Source organism: Uloborus diversus, chromosome 4 (assembly GCF_026930045.1).
Source record: "Uloborus diversus isolate 005 chromosome 4, Udiv.v.3.1, whole genome shotgun sequence".
NCBI classification, from domain to species: Eukaryota; Metazoa; Arthropoda; class Arachnida; order Araneae; family Uloboridae; genus Uloborus; species Uloborus diversus.
Genome location: NC_072734.1, coordinates 192732458 through 192753672, shown reverse-complemented (window position 1 = coordinate 192753672; position 21215 = coordinate 192732458). Strand labels below are relative to the sequence as shown.

At 32.3% G+C, this 21215-nt stretch overlaps 1 protein-coding gene across 1 annotated transcript in view; it reads left to right on the top strand.

Moving 5' to 3' along the window:
* The first annotated feature begins 4468 nt into the window (after positions 1–4468).
* The window catches only part of LOC129221100 (GTPase Era, mitochondrial-like), a 36737-nt gene continuing 19990 nt past the window's right edge, over positions 4469–21215 (top strand). The window contains exons 1-5 of the mRNA XM_054855546.1: positions 4469–4632; positions 4765–4845; positions 7632–7759; positions 8771–8848; positions 15559–15605. Of these exons, the coding sequence (XP_054711521.1) occupies positions 4569–4632; positions 4765–4845; positions 7632–7759; positions 8771–8848; positions 15559–15605 (398 nt within the window). The 5' untranslated portion in view covers positions 4469–4568. The remainder of the gene's footprint in view (positions 4633–4764; positions 4846–7631; positions 7760–8770; positions 8849–15558; positions 15606–21215) is intronic.

Genomic DNA, 21215 nt, shown 5'->3' with positions numbered 1-21215 from the left:
ATAATGGTGCAAAAACTAATGTTTTTTTCCAGATCCATTTACAAAGATTTCCAGCTTTTAATTTAATAATATCCCTTAACTTTTTTGATCAAATAAAATTCCCTGACAATTCCAGGTTTTTTCTGATCTTTGGTAATTCTATATGTTTCTGATTCAAACAAAAACTATTTATTGCTATGACACAATAGCTTCAATTTCCCCCCAGGTTTTACGGCGTATTTTTCAACTTTTTATAAATAGATTACTGCTATAACCAAAGTTTCATTTGGTACCTTGAGCTTCGTCATGACTGTATAAGAAAATATTGAAAAAATTCGAACTATAAAGTTGCAACAACAATATACATGAATCAATGAATTTGATAGAAATTCCTTTGTTCTCAGATGACATATATTTGTAACTAGACTGACAAGCAGTAAGAGGGCCATGAAATGATGAAGAAGAAGAAGATAGGAAAAAATAAAACAAGGTACATACGAATTTCTAAACATCAAGTTGCAACTAAAATGCTTTTATAAACCTGATTCAATAAGAAATTAATAAAGATAATATATTACATCCAATCAATTTCAAAGAATGACTTATCGAATGGTAAAACACATTTGACTTTTTTTTATAAAGAAATTTATGCGACTCTACAATTCTCTTGCAAATAACCTATATTTTAAGCAATAAGTTACCTCTCTAATGTCAGGTCTAAGAAAGAACTACACGCAACATACGGACAGCCCATTTATGACATCCAAAGACTTTTCACTCCAGAATACCCCGTACCTACCACTATTTGTGGATTAACCAGTTGGATGGGACCCTGAAGACTGCTCTGATGTTTTAAACCAGAAACCGAACAGTCCCTGGTCCAGCACCCCCACAGGTATCATTTCACTTGGAGGACTTGGTGGCCACGAGCATATTCAATGTACCCAGTCACCATTAACCCTTTAAGTGGTCAATTATTTTCACAGAAATGCTTCCAAAAAAGGCATATTTTTTTATTGCACAGATTAGCATATTTATTTGTCTCTTCCACAATTTTACTCATGAGTGAAAAATTAATGAATGTTTCTTAAAATTGTAGAATATCAGAAGTGTCCTCAAATTGTATGAGCACAGAGGAAATACAGTAAAACCTGTAAAGTTGACCACCTTTGTAAGTTGACCACCTGTCTAAGTTGATCGCTTTTGTCAGGAACGGAATTAGTCTTATCCTACATAATGAAGGAAAACCTCTGTAACTTGACCACCTGTCTATCTTGACCACTATTATACACCAGCTTTGGTTTGGAGTATTGTAAAAAAACCTTTGTAAGTTGACCACTAGGCAAAAGCATTAGATTATACTTAAAGTTTCATCAGTTGTGCCTCAAATAAGTAACCAGACATTTTAGAAAAACCTATAAGTATTTATGTTTCCATCGAAAAACATTGGGCTCATGTTAAGTCTCAGAAAATCGCCAAAATTCAATAAGGAGTTATTTTGTTGAAAAGTAGATTACCATGGTTACAAATGAACAAGAAAAAATCAAATGAAGAATTTGAGTCACTTTTGACTTGTTATGAATTTTTAGGAATTGTTAATATCAAGTAAGTAGTTTTCATAAGCAATGAGGCTTTTTTTTCTTTTTAATTGATTCACAAGAATTTTAAATTTGTATGATACTTTACACGTCATTCTGGTAAATAATCTCTAAAAATATTTAAGCAACATTTTTTCTTATTGTTTTAAATTAATGTTAAACAATGACAGTGAGTATAAAATATTCCAATTAGTTAAAAAATGAATGCATGGGACAAAAAAAAAAGTTTTCATTACTACCTTCTATAAGTTGACCACCTGTCTAAGTTGACCACCAAAGTGTTGCACCGCAAGTGGTCAACTTATACAGGTTTCACTGTACCAGAAAATTTAAATCGAGGACACGAAACAGGTAATTTTTCACATCAACCTCGGTAAAAATTCTTGCAGAACTCAAATCTTCATCAAAGCTGAGCTCACTGCACGAGTCATCTGAGGAATAATCTAAATAATTAGAAGGAATATCTGTATCTGTATTAGAATGTAGTTCATCATCTAACAAGAAAGTATTTTCGTCTTCTATTCCATCCATAATTTCCATAAGAATCACAAGCACGGCACACAGTCAAACAAAAAGTTTAAAGAAAAGTTCCCGCTACACAGAAAAACCCAGATGAAAAGCATTTCATTGATATGGACAAGCCACGCCATCTGTTGAAAAATAATAATACTAAATAGTCTCTAGGGCCCAATACAGGTTGATTTTGCTACAGTTTTTCGGTAATTTCACAAAAATCAAGTATTAAAATCAGTAGCTTCACAAAAACATCGAAAATTTCACAAAAATTCGCATTTTAAAATATAAAATTTGTTTCTCTATTTAAAACAAAATATACTCATAAAATAAAATTCTAAGCAGGTTTATATGAACAATCGCTTAATAAGAAACCTTTTTGTGGTATTTTAACTAATTTTTAGCTGTTTCTCGCCAAAGCGTATTTATGCAATAGTATCGCAATCTTTAAACATCTGTTTTGGGGAACCGTTTTTCTCATAATTTCCTATAATGTACACAGTACATAGACCATTAAGCTGAAATTACGATGGTATTTTTCGTACTTCTTAGGTTTTTAGCTCCCCCTCCCCAAAAAACGAAACCTGTTAAAAATAATACTAGATGACATTTACACTTTTCAAACTAAAATTACACTTGTTCCACTACTTCTTTTACAAAAATTAGGATGTGTCTAAAATTTCACAAAAACAATGCTGATAAAAAAATCTTTCACAAAAATAGAATGATGCAATACTTTCACAAAAATAGGTAGCAAGAAAAAAATCCTGGATTGGCCCCTGGTCTCTTTCAATAATGAAAATTGCGGGCAAACCAGAAAAGGGAAGGAGAAAATATCAATGCCCGTACGCCGTACGGGCAAACCAGATGAGGCCAATTTCGTGTAACACGTACACTGTACGGGTAAACTACTTAAACTGTTAATGAAGAAGGTGGATTTTTGATCAGTGAGGATCGAACCCGTGACCCACCGGTCACAAGTCCAGCGCCTTACCGATCAGGCCACCATGGGCTCATCAGTCCGGAATAGGGAATAATCGAGCAAAAGACAGATGTCATCTCACTGAAGCTGAGTGTGACAACTGGTGGTTGACATTAATTTAGCACAGCAGGGAATTTACAGCAAAGGTGCAGTTGAACTCGTAAACTGAAGACAAAGCTTGGATATAAAGCAGTAAGTTACTGCCTTCAAGCCAGGAGCTAAGGTAGAACTGTATGCAACATACCAATTTACTGTTTGTAATCCAAACTATGAATCGAACCAAACGATTGCTGTGGACTCTCCCTGGGGTGCTAAATTAATTTTAGCACCCCAGGGGTAAATCTTTTGTCACCAGTAGTAACACTATCATAAGAAGTCACTATTTTTGAAATAGTGGAAACATTGTGCTATACTATATTTTATTAATTTACTGAGATAAATAATCTTGAATACATTAATTAATGTTAGCAATATTTTTTTTAATAATTAGAATCTCTAATACAAGGCAGTATCTTGATTTTGGAGAAGTTTTCCAGTTACTTCATGTCATTTACATTTATAATCATTAATTTACTTTTTGAGTTGGTGATTTACAGTAGCTTTTTGTTATTCTGTTATAGATATTTTGGTTATTCCGAGCTTTTCTTCAAAAAGAGAGAGAGAACTGAGCAGTAGTCTACTTGCTTCTACAAAGTTGATTAATTTGCCATAATGTCTTTTCATGTTCTCTAAAATTTGACTTCATTTCATAACCACATCACAAATGTACCCTAACTAAACTCATCAAAATCAATGTAATGAAAAAATGAAATGAAAAAATGGCTTCATGTCAAAAAGATATTCACTACAGGAATTTAAAATAAATGAATCGGTCAAATTTTGAGATTCAGCAGAGAATGCATGAAATTTTAAAGCGGTAGTTCTACCTTCCTTGACGTATCAAGCAGAAAAATAAATTTGAAATTAAAAAATAAGAACAAAAAAAATAAAATTTTTGCACGGTTTTTAAAAATTTTTAAACAAAATAATGAAAACTTGACACGGACCTTTATTCAGAAGCCACACTGGGGAAAAGTCGTGTAAACAAAAACAAAACACGGGATTTTCGCATGTTGCCAAGTAAAGGAAAACTAAATCTTTTTCTTCAAAGCATGTGATGAAGTCTGCAACCAAAAAAAAAAAAAAAATTAAAAAGGAAATCCTGCCTATTCATTAGAAAAAATATTGAGTCACATAACTTTTACATTTTATTGCAAAACTCATCTTCATAGAATTAGGAGTACAGTTGAATAAATCACAATAGCAGTGATCATCTCGTGGAGAAAAGACACTTTTAAGTTAAAGCTCTCATTACTTTGACTTTCATACGTTCAAGCTTAATATAGTGTAATGTATCTCGAATGGTGCTTTTTCGTCTGCTCAAGAGTTTAAAAAATGTAAATAAAGAAATAAAAAGCAATTGCTTACTTTGACTCTGCTGTTTAATTAAGGAAAAAATGATTCTTTCGAAGGTTTCCAACCATTTTATTTTATTAACGAAATCCCAACATGCTCTAAAAGGTAAGTTTCTCAACCCTAGTCAGGTATTGAAAAATAAGTTTTTGCGTCTCTTAAATTTGTACAATTAAATCTCCTATTTATGCATGAAAAGTACTGTTGATTAATTATTATGAATTCTTAATATTTTCACAGGGTTTTGTGCAGCTGTGTGTCAGATTAATACTGCAACCTTTACAATAGAAGAGCCTAAACGTAGGGTGCCTGTACACGAAGGTAAAAACATTAACAATTTTTATTATTATTGCACAAAAAATGGTCATGAGCATTGAAACACATCAGTTGCGTAAAAAAGTCTGTTTACCTTGAGTTAAATATGCAAAAAGAGATTAGGGAGGGATTCAGAAATTTCTCAAGGAGGAGGCGATTATTTTTCACTTTACCTCCTACTATGTATCTGATTTGAACTTGCTTGAAGGGAGGGGGCTGTCACATCATTTTTGTTTAAAGCAAGTAAAATATGTAGATTTAGCCAAGGCGAGCCCCGAACTTATTCCTTTCCTTTTCCTTTGAAAGAGTTTTTCAAAAGTATGTTTTAGAAATTCAATTTTGTCATAATCAATGTTTCAAAATCCTCTCTCCCTAAGGTCACCGAAGGTCGTCTAAATTTGCACTTTTTGAAACTCCAGTTTCGAAAAATTACTGGAGGAAAGTCAGTCAACCCATTCTTTCCCATAACACTACTTAAGATGTCTACAATCTGTCTTTGAGGACTTAAATTTTTAAAAATTCTGGGGGAAGGCCTTCAAACTTCTCATCCCAACATCATGAAATGCAGGCTTATATTGCCTTTTTGAAACTTTAATTCGGAAAAGTCTTCGAGAGGGAGACTCGAACCCCATTCCTTTCCTTACCTCATTAAAGATACTCTACACTTTTATTTTAGTACAGTAGAAGATCATTATAACGCACACCTCGGGACTAGAGCTTTTGCGTTATACAGGTTTTGGCGTTATATAGATCATTTCACAAATTTTGAAACTAATATTCAGAATCTATCTATATATTAGCACTTCAGAATGAATTTTATCCGCAATGAGTATTAAAGCACCAATATTACAATTAGTTATTCACAAATAAATATGTTTCACAATCAAAATCCTGCACTTCTGCTAGCTTCATGATTTGCATAACAGCTGCATTTTCAAGAGCCATCTGGTATTTTTTTTCATTGTGAGTACTAATTTTCATTTAAAAGTTTTGAATTAAGATGGAAAGCTGAAAAACAGTTTCAAAATTTAATTTGTCTAACAATTTTTATGTTTGCAAGGCAAAACAGAGGGATTTTTTAAACTTCAAAACCTATTATTTACTTCTGAAAAATAGTGCGGTTTATAGAAAATTGCGTTATACAGGTCGGCGTTATAACGGTCTTCTACTGTACTTCAATCCAAAAAAAATTGCTGGTGCAAAATCTGTCAAGGGAGGGGCGATCTCTCGTATCTGTCCTTGAAAGAGATTATACTAGCGAACCCACTCAGCACAATGCAATCTACCAAGTGTCTGTGCAACCTAGATGTCAAAAAATGGTGTCAGAGTTGTTATCAATTAATTTACTTACACCACCATCTGTTAGTAATTCATAGAACTAAAGATTCACTACACGCTATTGCTGTTTAAATTGCAATAAAAAATGAGAAAAAAAAACTATCCAAGGATCTTTTAAGTTAAACCAAATTACAGATAGTTTTGAAATTTGATAAAAATCGGTTTGGTAGCTCTGAAGTTTATCCCAGACACACATCGTGACACAAGATTTTTATATATGAAGACATTCTTATCAGCTTTAAGTGATTGAAAGAAATTATAGTTTCATGAGAGAATTTCATGCTTTGGACAATGTATTCAATTTGCATTCTACAGTGAAACCTGTGTATAACAATACTGTCTATACCGTATTTTCCTGCGCATAATCCGTGGATTATCTGCTAAAAAAGGCAAAGTTTATGAGGTGCGGATTATACGCAGCCGTGGATTATCTGTGATTTTTTTTCCCCTTAACACTAATGCATTGAACCAAATATTTTTACAGTTAGGATTCACCGATTCAGACCGTACGCCGACTGAATGTCGTTTATTTTACGCAGCATGCATGTTCTTCCTCGCTTCCTGCCTGTATGTTAGTTATTTTACGTTGCTTGAGTATTCCTCTTGGCGATTCAGGTCGTGTAAAATAAGCAAGATTACAGTGAAATAGGTAGCCATTTGCACAAGATTAGACCGTTTGCTCCTTTGTCTTAACTCTTTGTTTTTCAAGTAATTAGCATACTATAATCAAGATTTCAAGAAGAATATATTTTAGATTATATTTCAGATTAATTTTGATTATGCCTTCAAAGTAATTACTTTTTCACGTTTTTAGTTTAGTTGCTCAAATGGTACGTTAAATTCAAATTTTATCTTTTTACATCGTATTATCTGCGGATAATACGAAGCTTTTCTCTTCAGACCGATTTTAATACCTGCAGATTATAGGCTGCCCGTGGATAATACTCAGTAAAATAGGGTAATAATAAACTTTTCTATAACGATATTTTCCCTGGTCCCAACAAAATTTTAGCATGAATAATCAAACTGTCTGTAACAATAGCCTGTCTATAACAATATGTTTTTAGGTCCCAACAGTATCGTTGTAGGCAGGTTTTACTGTATATCTGTGTCCTGTACAGCATGAAGTAGTCGCATTACATTAACAGTTTGTAGTTGCGAGTAATTCTAAGTTTTGAAAAAAAGGTTAAAAATAGCTAGAGTTGTTTTTTACTACCCGAGGGGTCAAGAGGAGGCATACTACATCTGAGCCATTTTGCATCTAACTTTTTTAGTAGTTTTGATGCGAGTATATTTTATCGAAAAAAGAAATTTTGTGCTCCGGAAAATTTGTCACTCATACTAACTTCTTAACTATTGAATAGGTATTATTTTGTTTATTGAGCATATTGATTATTTCTGTCTACGACTCATATATTGGGCACATATTAATATGTATACTTCATGTGAAACAGATGATTTTAAGGCGCTAAGAAAAACGAGACCCATTCAACCCGAAAATCCTCACCGTTTGAAAGTTTCAATCCTTGGAGAACCAAATGCGGGAAAATCAACACTGACTAACAGCCTTGTAAGATGGAAGGTAAGTATTCCTTATGTTTTTAACTTTTAGATTTTATTTATGTCACTTAATGATAAATGATTATTTTAACCATCTGTTTGCATAAAATACAATTAATATATAGGTACAATTTTACATGCGGAAAGAGTGGTTTATTGAATAGGCACAAGGCCTCTTATGCCCAAAGGCGCAGGCTCCAACCTGGCTCCAGTTGGCTGGACCCGACTAACTGAAAGTGAGGCCCTAGACCTACAATTCTTTAGAGGCCGACCTCTCTAGTCTATCACTTTAAGTCACTGCACAATAGTGTTTAACATTTACTTAAAAGAGGATTTTTAATTATTTTCACAAAAATACATGATTCTTTTATGCTATGCATTTTTATTTATTTTTTAATACGGGGCTCCAGGCCCAAGCCTAATTGACTTGTGCTTTAATCATGTCTTGCCAGTCGGTGGATTTCAAGGTGCTAATAATTGACACTGCTGATGTCATATGAATGTAGGAGACAGACCTAAAACAAGGGAGATATATAAATTACTTAGTTAACTTACTTTATACGACTTCACTATTAATGGTCACAGTTGTGACTGCGTACATGCATAAATAAATTGTCAGGTTCAATAAATAGATTAAAATTTTCATGCAGGCCCCTTATTTTAAAAGGTCACTCCCCCCCCCCCCCCCCCCACCAGCTTGGCTAAATTAATGTATTTGCATGAAAATACCCTTTGAAAAATTCAAAATGATGAGCCTGGTTTCATGTTAAGTTTGATATTTTGGTCGTGTTTATTTTTTTCTTTTTCGCGAAAAAACACAGGTTTTTCTTTTAAATGCATGATAAATATTTTAATTTTGTTAATGTATATTAAAATTTATTTTAAAATTTAGGAGCATGAATATTTTTGAATAAAGTAATTTTAAAAATTAAACATCTTGTAAGTCTACAGTATATAGTTTATTCCCAATGGATAAAAATGTTTTTCTTACTTGAAATAGTTTATATCAATTAGTTTTTAAAAATATTTACAGGTTTGTTCTGTTTCTAAGAAGGTTCACACCACTCGCAGACGCTCGGCAGCAGTTTTGGTGCAGGAGAATAAGCAAATTGTGAGTTGTTGGCTTTTTTTTGCCATCCATTTATTTATAGAAAATCTCTCCTTATTTTTGAAATTCCATTCATAAATTTTTGCAAATAGAATACAGTAGAAGACCGTTATAATGCACACCTTGGGACCAGAGCTTTTGCGTTATACAGGTTTTTGCGTTATATAGATCATTTCACAAATTTTGAAACTAATATTCAGATTGTATTTATATATTAGCACTTCAGAATGAGTTTTATCTGCAATGAGTATTAAAGACCAACATTACAATTAGTTATTCATAAATAAATATGTTTCACAATCAAAATCCTGCACTTCTGCTAGCTTCATGGTTTGCATAACAGCTGCATTTTCAAGAGCCATCTGGTATTTTCTGTTTACTATGAGTACTCATTTTCAATTTAAAAGCTTTGAAATAAGATGGAAAGATAAAAAAACTTTCAAAATTTAATTTGCCTATCAATTTTTATTTTTACAAAGCAAAACAGAGGGATTTTTTAAACTTCAAAACCAATTGCTTACTTCTCAAAAGTAGTGCGGTTTATAGAGAATTGCGTTATACAGGTCGGCGTTATAACGGTCTTCTACTGTAGTATAAATTTTCAATGACTTGACTGATCTTTACACATTGACGGCACAATGAAGGTGCTTTAAGGATTTTTTAAAAACTGGGGGTTTGCTGTTATAGTTCGCATTTTGTTTGTTAATGAAAGGAAATGCAGTTAGCTACAATGTTCAAAGTGAAATAAGCAATCTGAATAGCTTAAAAAAAAAGCTAAAAGTAATCCAGTCTCGTCTGCAAATTTTCCATCTTAAACAGAGCTTGACGTAAATTTTTGAACATTTTGTTACTTGTTTATGCTTAAGCACATGTCCTTAAAAATGCAATATCTTCAGGTGATACATTTTTATCAAAAATTTGTTTTAAAACAGTTGGTTATATCAGCGTTTCTTAAATTGTGGTCTGCAGAACCTTAGGGTTCCATGGTGACCCCTCAAGGGTTCGGTGAAGCTTGCATTCTTTACTTTAATTCAAATCAATCACAAAAATGATGAAAATAAGACTTAAATAAAGTTTTTAAACAGTATTTTCTGTATAAACTGCAAAGAAAATATCAAAAATAAATGTAGATTTTTCTGTCAACATATGATATGCAATTATGTCAGTAAAAGAATAATGGAATCTTATGTAAGGATAGGGAGGAGGGGTTTTTAAAACCTTATGTACCCTCTTACATGCAGGGGTGGATCTAGAAGGGGGCCAGGGCCCCCCCCCCCCCCCCCAAAGAAAAGAAAAAAAGATCGAAAATATTATCAGAAAATAACAAAATTTAGCACATGTTTTTTACATTAAAAGAAATTTAGGCCTTAATTGGGAGAGAAATTATATCTCTCTCCTCGAAAAAGAATTATTATTTCCAAAATTTTACTCCTTCGTTTGCATCATATCTAGATTCCAACTTTAGACACTTGGACGCTCTCTAAATGCTGTTGTATTGCTCACGAGACCAAAGAGAGCCTAAATTTGCGTATTTATGGCTTTAATTTCGAAATTTTTTGGAGGGACAGCTCACAAATCCTCCATCGCTTTCTCTAATACGTGCTTAAAATTAGATTTTTAGAGCGTCTAAGGTAAAATATTAAGGAAGGGGGGATTCCAAACACCCTCACTCTCCCTTTAGAATCATTCATTTTAATAACGTTTCTCGAGAGTTTGTTCAAAAATTTTGGATGGCCCCTCCCAAAATGATCGGCTAGATCCGCCACTGCTTACATGAGGGATGGGAGGTTAAAATCATCCTTACGTAATTAATGAATGGCCCCTTAGGACTTTTGTGCGTGGCAGAAAACGAGACTTTTACTATAACAATTAAAAATTCAAGAAATGTATAATAATGCCATTTTTGAAATTCTGGTGCAGTTTAAAAGATTAATATTCCCGAAAGATTGCCATGAAAGCCGGTGTAGCCTCATTTACCATCCACTTCCATATGATATGTGAAACAAGGTTCTCAACTTTGTATCGACAAAGATAAGTACTGCAACAAGCTTAATTCTAAACATGGCGTGGAATGTTACTTTCATACATGAAGTCTAACCTTAAGTATCTCTGTGATACTTTAAAATTTCAAATTTTTTTGGTTTGGAATGAGTTGTTTCATGTTTGTGTTAGCTTTTGCACTTTTTTTTTTTTTTGAAGAATATAAAAGCTGTCTGAAATAATTTTCATTTTTATTGCAAATAAATTGCTTTTTGAATATTACATTTAAACTGAACTACCGAAAAGAACGGGCCTGCAACCCTTCCATTTTGATCTGAATATGCACTTGTAGGTGATCAAGAAAATTTAGAATAAAATTTAAAGTTAAAAATCAAAAATAGAGTTTAAGCCAACATCAAGCTAATCTATGACAGGGGTCGATCCAGCGCGAAATTGGGGCCGCTTTGCGGCCCCTTCACAAAATTCTGCATGGCAAAAGCGGCCCCATTCACAAAATTCTGCGTCGTAAAAGCAGCCCCTTCACAAAAATTTATAAAAAGGCAGGCTTTTCACAATATTTTTTAACCGCAAATGTGTACGCATCTACGCGAAAGCCTACCCCTCTTCCGCCTTCCCCCATCTTATCTTTTTGCCTGCTGCGTGAGGTGTTTTTGCTTGAGAGCGTCAGAGGGGGGATGGGAGAGGGACACTTGTGATTGGTGACTAGCGAAAATCCAAGAAAAATAATGAGCACGTGATAAAGAATTGATTCGATGATTTTCTGCTGTTCCACGAGTGCGAATTGAAGTGCTTCAATGACCAAATACTTCTGAATTAAATATTCCTTTGAATCATTGTAACTTTCAATTGTGTCTTAGTTGCACGCATCCTTCCTTTATCCATATTATTTTGCCAAATTATGCACTTTTAATTCTCAAAAGTAGTTTCAAATTGAAACCTTGCCAGTTGCAGATCTTCTAGCTTTTTTCATCTTTCTTTTTTTTTTTTTAATTTTTTTAAAAATATTCACCTGTTTTTTCAATTTGTTCCTATTTTCTTCAGTTTATTTTGAAAAAGTTTAAGGTTCATAGTTGGGGGGTTATCTTACGGAACGGACGAGCGAAATTTCTGAAAATTATTCCCGAACGAAGGTTAAAAAGAACATTCGAAAATCTTATATTTTCCTTTTTTAATCAATTGCATAGAAATTCGCATTGAATACTGGCGCATGCTGATGCAAATCGTATTGTATGGCAATTAATTAAATCCTGTTAGAGTATGAGTGACTACGCGGGAAACGCCGAACAACCGATTGGCGAAATTCCCTGTAGTTTGTAGTTGATACTGTGCGTTCTCGAAAGCTCACTTGACACGATTGCATTTAATGAAAAAAAAAAGGTGTGATTAGGCCAGGGGTACCCACTTTTTCTCATATTCTTTAGTTTAAAGCAGCGTTTCTTGATCTTTTTTTGAATCTCGGACCGGTAGAACTTCGTCAAAAAATTTCACGGACCGGTAGAAATTTTTATTTTTTTTTCACTAAAATAAACTAATCTGTTTTGTCCTTTTTTTTTAAACAAATGCCAGAAAGAAAACCCTTCTACTTAAAATAAACTTACAAAAGTTAATTGTAAGATTTTTTTTAAATAACTTACACACTTTGAATGTAAAAATAAGTGCAGCTAATTTGTGTAAATTTTCATAAGCGAATAAATCTTATAGAGAAACCACAAAACGTATGCAAAGTAATGGATATATTAATGCATAAAATATCGTATAAAATTAGGAATAAAATTAAAATAAGGAAATTTTATTTTATTGGAAACGGGTATAATTCTTCGAAGACCGGTCAAATTTTCTCGCGGACCGGTGCCTACGGAGAATTGCTGGTTTGAAATGCATTATTCATTTTATCTTTCCTGCTATTTTTCTTGTAGACTGTACGCGTAAGAGCAAAAGATAACTTCCAAAGTCACGCTAGTTTGAGCGTACAGCATACAGTAAACCAAAAGAATAACGGTATTATTTTTTTTTGTAGTTTAATTCCTAGATTCCTTCTTTTATTGATAAAATACAATGCCAGCTGAAAAATATCGTCGGTCATTCTATTTAATCTTGCTGTCTTCTTAAAATAAATATGAAACTTCCAGATGAGCAATTTCGGAATTTTTTAACGCATGTCCGCTAATGGTGGAGCAACGGGAACAGCGCGCAAAGGAAGTTTTATTGAGTGGGATTTTATTAAAAAGTGGCGGGAATCGCGTAATCTGAAGACGATAAATTTAAAAAATGTGGTAATTGTATATTATTCCAGTTCGTTTTCTTTCTCGGTATTAATTTTTCTTTTGTAACAGATCGTCTGCGATCTAGGAGCGCAGACGATATTTTTCGTAGTTAGCTTGTTCGCGCCTTCGCGTGTTTAAGAGGACATTTTGTAGGCGCATCAAAGAATAAATTGATATTCTATTCGATTATAATTTGTGTGGGAGCGGATAATGGATAATTTTAGTGGATAATGGAGCGCTGGAGATAGCAGTCGCAATAATCTCAGTTTGGAGAGATTGCTTGTTCGTTGAAAATTATTCTTCAAGAAATTAAAATATGAAACGAGGACGTCCTGCAACGGGAGGTACCTCCCGAAATTGTGCGTATTATGTTAAAAAATTTCGCTCTTCGAACGTTCGGTCCCAAAATATTGTGAATTTCTTCAAGTCAGCAATTAACAACCCAGATAAAATCGCTACCACCACTTCACCATGCAGTAACGGTAACGCAAATGTTCCCGTTTTGGAGGGCTCGGGAAATGCGGTAAAAGATAGTACATCAAATGACAGTGAGGCAGTTCGCGAAAGTATAACGATTTTTGAGCAGAAAATACTGGAAGTGAATCTGGAGCAACTTCAATTGATGATGATATTGAGATTGAGCCATCAAATAATGATTCAAGCATTGTATTTGGGAGTACAAATGGAAAAAAGAAGCATGCAATAAATAAAAAGTACATTGCAAATTATGAAAAGGTGTATAGCTGGCTTTACTATAGTTATTCAGCTAAGGGTTTTTTGTGCAAAATATGTTCATCTTTCATGAATGTTAGTGATTTGAACAAACCTTGAGTAAATATTGGAGTTGATATCAAGAAAAGCTGTCACCCTATAGAGTTTTAAAAAAAACCATGAGTGCAGCAAAAATCACAGAGAGGCTGTCAATATACAAAAATCTAGTGCAAAAGAAGGAATTCTCAAAAAAATCTGAAAAGGAAGAGATTGGAAATGAAGCAAAAAAAAAAAAAAAAAATTGATTGGTAAGTTTATTCAAATTTTGTACTTATAATCATGAAGCAATGGGCCATTTTTTAGAATTTTGAATCTCTAGTTAGATTTTTGGGGGTAAATTTAGATGACAATGAAATGAAAAAACATTTGCTAACTTGTGGTAAGAATGCCACGTATTTATCCCACATTTCAGTTCAAAACATTTATCTTTGAAAATACCAAAATTCCGTTGTTTTCAGGAAAATCCTAAATTTTACTTTGATTACGCAATATATATTTAGTATTAATTTGTATTGAGTTTCGAAATCCAATTCTAAAATAACTTTACTAAAAATAAAATTCTTTTATATGCTGTTTTTATATTTTTATTTCTTTCGAAGATCTTGGTTTCCTTACATGCGCCATGGTAAATGAATTTTTCGCATTTTTGATGTTGACTGTACCTTGTTAAGTGGCAAACAAATAAAATTTCTTTATATATTTATTAATATCATTAAATTGCAAAGTTTTAAACAAAATACCTACTCTGTAAGAACGTCAAATGTCAAAAAATTAAACGCTGAATGCTGGTGCAGTATTATTTTGGGTTTTAATTACTTTTAAGTTTTTCAAACACATACATTCTTCTGTGTTAAGAAATATGTGATATCTTTAAGTCTGTTCATATTGTATTTATTGGGAGTTATCATTACGTTCAGCAGCATGTGCAATTTTCATTGATCTAAAAGTATTTGAGAGGGGCAAACAGTAAATCTGTTGTGAGACTTTCACCTTAAGAAAGTGTGCCTTGCATATGTATATTTGTAAAAAACAATAAATGTAATGTGTATCAAATTACAATTAAAATGTTAAGGGTCTTACTTCCCCCCTCCCCCAGCGCATTTTCTCTAGACAGCTTTCAGGTATTCTTCAAGAACTTGCAATCACCCCCTGAAACCTGTCTAATGCTTTTCTATAACGATACGACAGCTAAAAATGCTTTTATATAATCTTTTCCAAGAAAAAAATCACGAGAAGGTCTTTTTTACAAAAATAAAGAAAATTCACAAAAATATTTTGCTTTTTCACAAAAATAAAGAAAATTCACAAAAATATTTTGCTTTTTCACAAAATGGGGACCCAAAAAATAAAACCTGGATCGACCCCTGTATGAGTTGTCATTTTAGAGTGAAATTACTTGTTTAAAAGAGATAAATCATTTATTTAGAGAAAAAGACTATATGCATGTAATATTTTATAAAAACCTGGAAAGGCTGTTGATCCTTCTAATATGCTAAAACCTGCATTCTCTAGGTATAATAAGTATATAAATAATTGCAGCTTTTTATCCTAATAAATGAAATTGCTCGCTATTTTTATTTGTTTTTGAACTCTTCATTTATTTTAGCCAGTTCTTTTACCTACATTGTATCAGCATTTATTATGACAAATGCAAACAAGGATTTCTTTTGTTTATAGGTTTTTCTGGACACACCAGGATTAGTGTCTGCAGAACACAGCAAAAAGTAACAATTTGTTATTATTTTTGTTATTGGAAACATGACCTCACTTTTATAGTCATTATACGTGTCTATTTCTTTGCTTTCAAACAAATGTAAATCATTCTTTTGATTTTTTTTTCTGCATATTTTATAATTTCTGTTGTCTAGTAACTCAAAAATTGTATACCCAGAAATAGAGTTTTGGAATAGTCAAACCTTGGTATCTCGAACCACCTTATCTCTAATCCCTTGATGTCTCAAAAAAAAAGAAGAGTTTTCCCGGGAGGTACTTTCATTTTAAGCATTTCTCTCGATTGTGCATGTAATGTAAGGAACTCACATTTACATGTGCTTTGATGGGCAGGGTTGTCCTATTTTGTCCACCCCGGAAAAAACCGTCGTGGACAAAATGTCATTTTGTACACTTCTTCAGTAAACTGAAAGTTTTTAGTAAAAATTTGAAGTTTGAAAATAATGAATAATTGTATAGATTCTTCCTATTCAAGTACTATTTTAATAAAAAAAAAGTATACATAAAAATGTATATAAACAATGGGGTCGTTTCCAAAATTTTAAAAGTATTTTTTTTTCTGAAAGAGCATGCTTAAAAACATAGGATCTGACCATTTGTTGATAAATTTGTTTAGGTTTAATATTTAAAAAAAATACTTAAATTGGGGCGCTTTTATTGTTTACGCTTCTGCCGATGACATCACAAATGATGAAATGCTATTCAGAGTTGCCATTCACAGAACATAATATTTAATTCGCATCTTTACTCACGTGTATTGGCAACGATATGGTTGATAGCAAGCGTAGAGCACAATTTTAATTCGCAGTTTGATTATCATAAGGTGGAACCGTGGTAGAAAGATAGTGCATCATTTGTGACGTCATAAAGACCACGCCTTGTTTGAAAAATCGGACATTTTAAAAAATTAATGTAAAAAAATACTGATGGGAAAATGAAAGTATTTTCTGGGTCCATGTTATTTTTTTTTTTTTTTTGCTCATTCTATTCATTTTAATAACTAAAAGAAGTACTTTTGACGGAAGGAAACCACCTCATTGATTGAGAAATATTTTAAAGTGAAAATGAAAAAATTAAAATCAGTTGAAGTTTATGTAAGTGTATATAAATCAAATGAGTGTTAATAAGTTATAATGCATGTAATAGTATTTATAAAAACAAACACATCAGCTGTTCATTTTAAGATGTTCATCTGTGATATGGAGATTTATTGCCCATAATAAATCTTTACTAATAATAAAGCTGAAAGTCTGTGATGACGAGTCCGACAAGCATTCATTGCTGTTGAACATGCCATGAAAAACAAGTTTTTTGTTTTATTGGTGTTTTTCTTCAGTATTGTATGCTTGCAGTATTGTATGTCTGCTCTGTGCATAGTGCCTAGACCATTCATATAATTTTCATGAAATTTGGCACAGAATTAGTAACATAAGGGTGAGCACCTCGAAGCGATTTTTCGAAAATTCGATTTTGTTTTTTCTCTATTCCAATTTTAAGAGCATTTTACCAAGGAAATTATCATAACGTGGGCGAGTAAATTACCATAACACAGACAAGCAATAGCAAATTGGTGAGAAATTCATCATGAATTATTTTTAAATATACAGGCGAACCAAATGACCTTTTAATTTTCTACGCTACTGGCAAAGCCGTATGGGTGCTACTATTGCATTTATAAAATAAGAAGTAGAAATAAAAAGTTTTTAAAGGTTGGAGTCTCAAACATTAAAAATCGTATTTTAAAAAAAGTAAGAGAAACTACTTGATATTAATTTTAGAATTGTTGGCATGAAGTAAAATCTGTTTTTGTAATACAAATACAAATGTGATGATCAGCAACAAGCTCTGGGCTCAGTTAGGGTGTTCCTAGTTAATTTATTAGTCCCCAATGAAGATTAATGGCCCTTTTAAAGCTATCTACCCCCTTGTTCATTATAGTCTCTTCTGGTACACTGTTCTGAGTACCCACAACCCTACTGAAGTAGTAATTTGTACGACATTAACATATCCATAAAAACATGTCTTTACACAAATCTTCGTTTTGTATGTATGTCTTCAAGCATTCCATTTTTCTTTTCTATTGAGTTAAATTTTATTATTATAATATATAATAGTGTAATCAAGTTCAATAGCTTATTTACATTGTTAAATTTTATTACTTTTAAGTAAATTATTATTTAAAATTAGTTGCACTAATGTATAATTGAAATTTTATTTGGATTTATTAGATTCTAAAGTTAACAATCATTCTACTTTAATTAAATGATTAATGTTTAATAAATAATGTATTAGAATTATATACTAATTTTATTACACAACTAGTGGTACCCGCACGACTTTGCCCGTGATAGAAAAATTAAAAGGTCTTTTGGTTCGCCTGTATATTTACAAATAATGTATGGTGAATTTTCTCGCCAATTGGCATGTGCCCATGTTATGGTTCCACGTTATGATAATTCCGTAATTTACTCGTCCATCTCATTATATTTTTTTTCTTAAAATTGGAATAGAAAAAGAACCACATCGAATGTTCGAAAAATCGCTTTGAGGTGCACACCCCCATGCTACATACTAACTTTGTGCCAAATTTCATGAAAATCGGCCGAACGGTCTAGGCGCTATGCTCGTCACAGACATCCAGACATCCTCCGGACAGACTTTCAGCTTTATTATTAGTAAAGATAACAATAAATATATGTATGGATAATCAGTTGATTTCTCATTTTTTCCAATTTCTTCTGGCGTCTCGGACTTTTTACAAAAAGGTGGACCAAATAGCAACCCTGTTGATAGACGGTAAAAATTTTCTATTTTCCCCTAAATAATAATGAAAAATGTGATATTGCTGTGCGTCTCAATCAACTACTGGATTTTTTCCCCAGTAAATGTTGGCATGTATGCCCCTGCATTTCACATTAAATGTTTTATGTAGTTCCCATAATTAACTCGAAATTTATTTTTTTGGCACCCTTGATATGGGGAGAGCTTTTGCACACAAGCGAGTGCTTACAATGCTGCTTACCTGCCCGCAGCAGTATATTTCCATATATGAATATGCAGCATTTGCCGATATATCAGTCGATATATATCCGATATTTATTTTGAAAATATCATGATATTTTCTATAATTATTTTTTCCACTACTGTAATTTCAATATAAAAATTATATTAATCATAGTAATATTGTTTATTTATTATTGAAAATAACCAAAATATTATGCATTGTATTTTTGTGATGTATTAACTCATCGTTAGTATAGCAAAGTAATATAATATTCCTTGTATTTTATATTCATAAAATTATTAGTAATGTAACAATTTTAGTTCATATTAAAAGTGCCTAATCAAATATTAAACGTTGGTCAGGAAAAAATAAAATGTGTAATGACTGTGAACTGACTAATGCATTTTTTATTTTTAAATTATATAACTGTGTAAAAGTAGCCTAACAGAAGAAAAATGAGTAAAACATATAATGCTAACTCTATTAAATTTGATAAAAATGTAAAATGAAATATTAGATATAAATAATGAAACAAACCTTAATTTTAAGTATACATATTGTTATAGTAATATAAGAAAACTAGAGGACCCGACAGACGTTCTGCTCAAACTTTGTAAATTGAAAAGTTAAAAAATTTCAATAAACTATCAAATGTTTGAACTGTTTTGTTGAAAAAAATAAGCAAAAAGAATATGTTTTAAGCTGCTTGGTGTCAGAATGGGTATAGTATTTCTTACAACTTGATTTATCTAATGTGCACTGAGCAGTTGTTTTATTAACTATTTTTTCTCCCGTACTTGATGGTTTTTCCTGCAGCCATACTCAAAGGATAAAAAGCATCCTCAGATATTAAAACTTAAAAAACTAACTACCCATCTAGAACAAACGGGAAATCCCCTGCAACGTCCGCCATATGAAAAAGAACAAAAACAATCGAAAGGCTATCGTTTAAAAAATGATAAAGGTAAAAACAGTTCTCTGAATAAGCGAAAATCACTCATCCCCCCCCCCTCCCGATGTAAAATAAACACATTCTTCAACTAAAATGAGTAAAAACTCTTTAAAAACAAAAAACCATTCTTTGCAATTTGACATTCTTCACCAAATAAACAAAAAATACAATAAATTACATTAACAGTAGTTTTAAAATGTAAACAAATGATCACGCTATTGTTTATAGCCAAAGTCGCCGAGCCACCACGTTACTGTAATCCAGCCGATCGGTGAGCGAAGCCAACTCCAACCGATTAGCGGTTCGATCTTTTGAACGAAAACTTTTTAAGCTTCATATATTGCCTAATTTGTTCTTTCCACCAAAGATAAAGATCTTCCACGGCACTGACCTTTTGTGTACAGAACTACCCTGTTGTAATATATCTGGACGGAAATAAAATTTGTTTCGTCTTTAAAGTCCATCATCTTTTCCTTTAATAATGTACTGAGTGGTTAGATAATCCTTAAAGTATTCTTGTCATTGGTGCCAAAACTCAGATGGATTTCAGCCAAGAAACAAATGTTGCTAGGTGCAGTACTTTCTGATCATTTGGTTAGGAAAACCTAAAGCACCGATCCGGTAACATTGTTCAACTACGACAACAAAGCACATGTATTGTGTGAACCTTCCAGTACTTTACTTTAAAATATATCAAGGGACATAAAATCGTTGTTTTCAAGAAATGAAGGCTTCACTCTCTCTCTACCTTTTATCTATTCTCAATTGAAATGACGCAGTAGGAAATTTCTTTACAGAAGCAGAGCTGCCTTTCTTATTTGTTTTTCGGCAATGGGTTAAATATTTATTTCAGTTCTCGCTCAACAATAGGTTAAAATAAATATTAAACATTTGGGAGATATAACCGTCCAATGTTTAAATTAATTAATTAATTAACAAAAACGTTTCCAATTCGATCCATCGCGCTTCGAAACCATGCTTGCCACAACTTAATTACACACAAAAAATTTTATCAAAATTGGTTCAGCCGTTAAAAAGCCTCATGGTGACAAACGTCCTCACAGAAGATTTTTATATATTAAGATAAAAAACAATTTTAAAGCTTGCCCACGAAAAGAAGGCAGATGACCTTGAAGCAAAACATTATTTGTATTAGGTAGAATCTGCCAGAAAGCACCGAATAGTAAGGGGCATGTTCTTCCAAAATAATAAAAAACAACCTATTACAAATGATACAAATGATGTTTTTGCTTCAAGGTCATCCGCCGCCTTTTTGCAGTCAAGCTATAGAAATCATTTACTATTTTGAAGACTTTAGTTTGTGCAGATTGAAAATATTGGATATATATCAAAATATCCTATATGTATCAAAATATTGGATATTTTCAATATTTTTGAAAATATCATATTTTCAAACCCTGTGAATATGTCAGTCATAGTCATGAATATTATCTTACATTTTTGCTAATTTTGTGTAGAATTTAGTGAATTCTTTAAACTTTTAGCTATTCAAAATCTTGTTAAAAAGAATTCTTTGAATTTGTTACAGTTCTGTCATGCTACAGTCAAGCCCGCTTATTAGAATATTGGTTAAAAGAATATCTTGCTTTATGCAATACATTTTCAATGTACCAAACCAATGTAATG